The 6563-nt window shown below is 44.1% G+C and overlaps 1 protein-coding gene across 1 annotated transcript; it reads right to left on the bottom strand.

Moving 5' to 3' along the window:
• Positions 1-1488: 1488 nt before the first annotated feature.
• LOC149285559 (inhibitor of growth protein 2-like) lies at positions 1489-4057 on the bottom strand. The gene is made up of 2 exons (XM_089495191.1): positions 3850-4057; positions 1489-2156 (listed from the first exon to the last, which is right to left on the bottom strand). Exons 1-2 carry the CDS (start codon positions 4055-4057, stop codon positions 1489-1491), a joined length of 876 nt encoding a protein of 291 aa, XP_089351317.1.
• Positions 4058-6563: the final 2506 nt, after the last annotated feature.

Raw genomic sequence — 6563 nt, 5'->3', positions numbered from 1 at the left:
TACCCATTGCCATATACACATCAGATTTGGTAAAAGTATTTTACTTAATTGAAACATGCCTTATGTGGGAACAACTTGGCCCTTGTGGCAGAATAATTTGCCAGAGAAGGCCGTTTCTAATGCATGGGGATCTTGGAGAGGTGAAACCATAACTATCACCGCAATAATTAAACCTCCACCACATAATCACAATAAATGGGGCAAAATCCTATTAAGAAACGTTAAATAACTTGTATATAAAAAAATAAAAAAAAAACAGAACACAGTGTGGTTTTGTTCTAAGCACTACAAAATACCATTACAGATCTTCCTACTTTTTGTGTTGGGGATCACCAGCTTACTTCCACTTGTGACAAGTCAACCCCAAATATGCCAATTAGTTGTGAATGGAAAAGCGCTCGCTGCTTTCCAAGATGTTCCAGGGAGTGCTGTTGGATGAAAGGCTTCACGTAAGGATTTAATTTTACCTACACATTTGCTAACGATCTGGCCAATCATGAATACGGATTTAAGTTAAATCCTTTTGAGTACCTACGCACGATCCTCTGGAACTGGTCTGTTTTTTTTCCTTGTGACATGGAAGCTACAACCCAAAAGCTCAAAGCACAGCCTGATTTGTGTTAAACACTGAGGACTGCAGGTTAATACAATCCGCACCCTGAGATAGTTCACTGTAGCCCCAGCAACTCGGAGCACACATACATTTTAATTTAGGCTAGTACCAGAGAAGCGATATAGAAATTATCCTTGCCAAACAGCCATAAATGTCTATGCCATTTAGCGATTGCCCCTACTGACAAGGACTTGCTTTTTCACCATAAGATTACTCAGGTGCCTCCAATATGTATAAAATACACAGTAATCTGGGTAATGTGTCAAAACCAAAACCCTAGCTGGTTCGTTTTGCATGTGACAGCCCGCAATGCTGAATTATACTAGCGCAGTTTACATGCGACATCGTTAATGCTCCGCTCACACGGCGGCCGAAGAGGGCATGTGGGTTCTTGCTTCTAGCGGCATTTCCATTTCTACCTGGTCTTGTTTGAGAGGAAGAGGGTTAGTCAGAGACTTCAAATGTTCAATGTATCTACAAGCACATCTGTAAGAGTCACCAGTGAACCACTTACACCTATTTAGGTCCTTGAAGTGCCACTTCAAAAGGATGTAACAGTGTGCAATATTATTACATGAATGTGAAGATGTTTTTCCAGCCCAACATGACTGCAAAAAGGACACCATTCAATTTAACACTGAAATAAATTGCACAGGTGAAGTGCTATATTTCTAAGCAGGTTTATACAATTTGTTCATTATTATAAATTTTAATAAGCAACTCAGAATAGCACGGGCAGGCTGGAAAGAAAGAGGCAGAACCTAAAAAGAAAAAACTATTTTAATATTACACTCCTATTAAAATTATTGCATTTTCATCTAAAACACCAAATATTAAAAAAACAAAACCAATAAAAAAAAAATATCTTCTCTGTACTACCTCGACCGTCTGTCCCTTTTTGTTTTTTCCATATTTTTGTTCATGGTTTTTTCACTGTCCCCCCTGCAGTCAGGACAGTACCATTTCCCTTTTGGTTTATAGGTGAGTCCAACGCAGGAGAAATGGAACCACTCTATAGCACACTCGTCATTGTCACAGCCTATCATTTCTCCGTAAGACACCTGGTTACACAAACAGTACGTGGGCTCATTGGGATCAATTGCAAAAGGAATAGGCGACACTTCCCTTTCCTGCTTGGCTTTGGAGCGTTTCCTCTTTTTAGACTTAGTCTTCTTTTCCTTATGGGGCTGGTCGTCCCCATCATCCATACCATTCACCAAATGGCACAAGTCCCGGCTCTCGCTGTTGCGTTGCCTACGAGGTCTGCGGGATGACCGCTCAACAGAATTGGTTTCAGCTTTCAGTTTTTCTGTGGATTTTTCATTTTCCTCGACGTCAAAGAACCCCTGGCAGAGCGAATCTATTTGCTTGGTCCTGTTCTCTGCCATTTCGAAGACCTGCGTTACAAGCTGTATCTTGTCATCTCCCAGCTCCTGTGTTACAATCAGAGCTCTCTGAAGCTGTTGTAGCAGGCGCTTCTTCTGATTCGGATCACTTTCATCCGTATACTTCTCAAAAACCTCATCGATTTCCTTAAGAGCTTCTGCAGAGGGAAAAAAATGCAATATGATGAGTACAGGATATATAGTCGGACTTGCAAGAACAACCCTAGTGTAACAACTTAATAGGAACGTGAAGAAGTAGATAGATTTGCACCCCTTCCTATGTGCAAGTAAAAGTCTTGTCGTACAGATTGTCGTCCAATCCCCTGTGCCCGTGTGTGGAAAGCCCTCCCACTGATTTAAATGCGAGCACTTTTGCACCACTGTTTGACTGCATCCTGCATGGCCGTGGAGGAGGCAGCTGCTTCTAGGTTTTTTTTTTTTGTTTTTATTATTATTATATTTTTGTTTTGGGAGAATGCATATTAAAGTATCCAGTACTTTCATATTAATTACTCTATAGAGGGGTATCATGGGGACTAAACTGCCCCTTTAACGCAACCGCTCGTGTGAACCATTAGGTCCTCTCTGTCTAAATCACAACAACTGTAAAGACAAACATTTAACAAATGTTATTGGTTTCATTTTGCTAACCCTTTTTGTTTTCCTGAAGTATCACTTTCACTGCTACAAATGTATTTTGGTAAACAGTGAAGGGCTATACAAAAGCAGTTGCCATGGTGACGTGCTTCCCAACTCCATCCCGGATGCACTTTCTAACATTGCTGCAAATGAGAGACATTTTGCTACTTTTGGGCAATATGTGGCTTCTGGGTACTTGTGTATTATTTTGGTGCGACTTTTTCTTTTTGTAAACTGTAGTTTAAGACGGCTCTGCAATGAAAATTGAGAGATTTAATTGGATTTGATGTAAAAACAAATATTTTAACTCAGTGACATCAGCCACAGAAAAGTCAGTAAAGCCAAGACGACTTTCCTGTCCAGGACTCATCCTGCTCCATGAAGAGGATTATTTGATCACACAAAGAGATCCCTCCTCCCAGTGAGAGGGCTTTACAACCCCATACGTCCTGCACCTCAGAACAATAAGCCCCACCGCAGAAGATTAATACTATAAGCATAAGGCGAGCAGCGACACTAACAGCAGCGCCGCATACCACGCCGCACGGGGCTGGCTACTGACACAGGACCTATTGACAAGCAGGGTGTTAGTAACGGCCGTGCCCCCTCCCACTTCCTGCACCGCCCCCGGATGTGATGTTCATTCCCACCCTCCCCACTGCTCACTGACAGCATAAGGCTCTCCCCCAGTTGTAGCCCCTTCCCCGACCATTACGGAGCAGTACCCTGCCCCTCTCCGGGCAGATACAATGTAACACACACACACTGACAAACCAACATTGCCCCAGCCCCATTAACCCCCTTCGCTGCCGCACCGCCTTCCTCAGACCAAAGCAGCGAATTCGGTCACACAGACATTAGAAACCCCTTCCACAGTACGGGGAGACGGAGCAGTCCTCGGGAAGCGAGCGGAGCTCACACCAAGCGCAGCCACTTCCCAAAATGGCTGAAGCTGTTTCAAAACAGGTCTATAAAAAGTGAGCTGGGGCTCCTCCTCTCCCCCCCGCTGTGGTAAACAGTGAAAATACACTCAGGCTTATTTATCCCAGGACACGGTGCGTTTACCCGATGGCTAGGCGGCCATCAAACCGCTTACGGTGCTGCCCACCACAAAGTACCCCCCCCCATCTCATAGATCCCAGTGACTTTTTGCCACGTGCCGGTGCCCCCCACCCTGACAGATACCCCACGAGTGAAGTACGGGAAGCTCACCTCCGTATTTAGCATCGATCTCCCTCAACAGAGACACGCTCCTTTGGATCTCCAGCGGCAGGGACTCCACGCAGTCCAAGTAATCCTCCACATAGCTCACCAGCTGACTCTCGTCCGCTGCCGCCGCGGCCAGCATTCCGCTCCCTGCCACACTACTCCCGGGGGAGTAATAGAAATGCTGCTGCTGCTGCTGCTGCTGCCCTAACATGTTTCAGCTGTAGCAAGAGCATCCAGCAAAGTTCCTACCGAATCAACGGGGGGGGTTATCACCCAAGCTTCTCGGTTTAGTAAATAGCGGGCGGAGCGGTGACCACTTGCCGTGAGTTATGGGGAAGGCGGGGTTTGGAGGCTCCTGCCCCGGTAGTAACGCGCTCCTGCTGCTAGCTGTGTCCTCGCTCTCTCGCCGCATTCCAATTTGGATCCCGGCGGCCAAAGCGCACGTAATGCGCATGCGCGCTTATGCCCTTATACGGCTTGACGCCTTTTCTTTTTTTTTCTTCTTTCTCATTTACTGTGTTTAGATTTTCCCGCATTTGCTAAGGTCTACATTGATTGGACGAAAGCGAGATATCGAAAGTGGGCGTGGCTAAATGTGAGGGAATGGATAGTCTGTCCTTTAAAGGCCACGCCCATTCCTGTCAGTTTACCCCTGGAAAGCGTCCCCTCCTCTTCTTCTTTGTATGGCTGCCGTGCAGTCTCTTGGGGTTTATTCACTAAAATCTGTTGGTTGAAGTGAGATGTAAATGTCTTGCGAGTTTCTGTAGCAGGAGAATGATCGAGTTGGCCCAGACCCCAATGTAATACGTTATGAAGGGCCAGTGTGCTCTGTTATGAGAAACGTACCGGGTTTGGGCTCTTCCTAATGTATAAGTAACCGGCTGTGGTGAAATGCTTTGTGAATATACCGTTTTGTTACGAACTGGTATACACATTTGCCTACACTGCTGGGCTCATAGTAAAGTTTAGTGTAAGTGGGAAAGCATACTGTTGGCCATGCATTTCTGCAATGAGTTAACTATTTGTTTCTATTATTTCGTTGGCATTGTAAAATGCCATTACTTACGTCCTGCTTACCCGTTGTACAGCGTTGCAGAGTATGAGGGCGATATATAAATCAGTTGTGGCATATAACAAGTTAATATGTGGCCCCCGAATTGCCACCAAGTGCCATCTGGAAGTTTCACATACTTTAATTATTTATAGACTGGTTTTCTGCACTTTCTATACACATTATTGTGACTTTCAGGACCCTAGTGCGCTGTGACATAGGAAACATTCCGAGCTCCTAGAAAAGAGACATGCTGGCCCAAATGAGCCTATCCACTAAAGGAACTTCATAATACAAGGGATGTTCAAAAAGTTTCTGCACTTTTTTTTAACTCTATTTAGTTCAAAACAAATTACATCTAAAACAAATTCAATCACTTTTCTACAAAGTCACCTTCCTTTGGGATGCAATTTTCCCAACGTCGTCCCAGCTTTTTCCCAGTAGACAGTAAACATCAAGTTTCCAGCAGACCGTCGCATCTTGAACTTCTTTGCTACAGATGGATGCTTCCACTGCATAATCTGCCGCTTGCTTTTAGGCTCATAATGGTGAACCCACGTGTTATCACCAATGACTTCTGCAGAAAACCATCACCTTCTCCACGATAACTGGCCATGTGTTGGGAACAAATGTCTTAAGTCATTAACAGGTCAGTTCAAGGGTTCTTTCTTCATTCCTCATGATCGTGGCTGTAGCTGGACGTCCGGAGCGCTCTGCATCCGTCACACCAGTACGGCCATTTTCGAACTTTTCAACCCACTCAAAGATGAGAGAGAACTTTATCCCCATACCGAGCACACAGGCGAAGATACATTTGTGCTCCCAGGACACATGACACGACCAACGAAAATATAAGTGTGGAAACTTTTCGATTATCCCTCGTACATTATGAAGGTTCAACCCCCCAAACCTCCTCAGGCGTTCTGGATGTTGCTGTGAAATTATCTTTCTGTTTGCTGGTGGATGGTCTAGCTCATACAGGGAAATTCTCAATGTAATTTTTACTTTAACTCTTACATTAAAAATAATGTTACTTGGACTGCATTTAATTGAGACATTTTAGAATTTCTTCCCTAGGTTCACGTATGAAAATTAACCCGGGTTAACTTGGGGTAAAGGCGATGGAAAACCCACCAGATAAGCCAGAAGGCTTGTTTTTCCCCTTTCCGGAGTGCTACTCACTCGTAGTTAAGTAAGTTTAGGTTCATTGGTCATATGGGCTTTTAAAGACATGGCCTCACAATGCGATAGAATGGCTACAATGTAACTGTACATTAGGGAAAATATACTAATAAAATGTTTGTTGAGCAATGCTCGGATTCATAGTGCATCGCCTGCCACAAGAAAGGCCTAATCGGCAAATAAAACAAGCTCAATCTTACATGCTGACCTCAATTGGTACTTTCTGGCTGCACGTTGGTGGGTAAGAGAGGATGACATCCCTGATGTACGGCTCTCTCAGTAATGTCTTTGCATTTTTTTATTAGATATTGTTATGTTAGTTATTTTTTCACTTAACGGTTTTGGTTTAGCAGATGCCTTTAGTGTGAAAAATGGTACTAGGCCACCCAAAATATATTCAGGGTTCATTTTTATTAATAGAGCATATCCAAGTGTGTAAGCGTGTTTCTTCCAGGAAAGTGTAGGTGAAAGCTCACAACGAAGA

Source organism: Sceloporus occidentalis, unplaced genomic scaffold (assembly GCF_023333645.1).
Source record: "Sceloporus occidentalis isolate IW3139 unplaced genomic scaffold, rSceOcc1.0.p SCAF_77, whole genome shotgun sequence".
In the NCBI taxonomy this organism is placed as follows: domain Eukaryota; kingdom Metazoa; phylum Chordata; class Lepidosauria; order Squamata; family Phrynosomatidae; genus Sceloporus; species Sceloporus occidentalis.
This window is presented reverse-complemented; position numbering and strand designations above follow the sequence as displayed.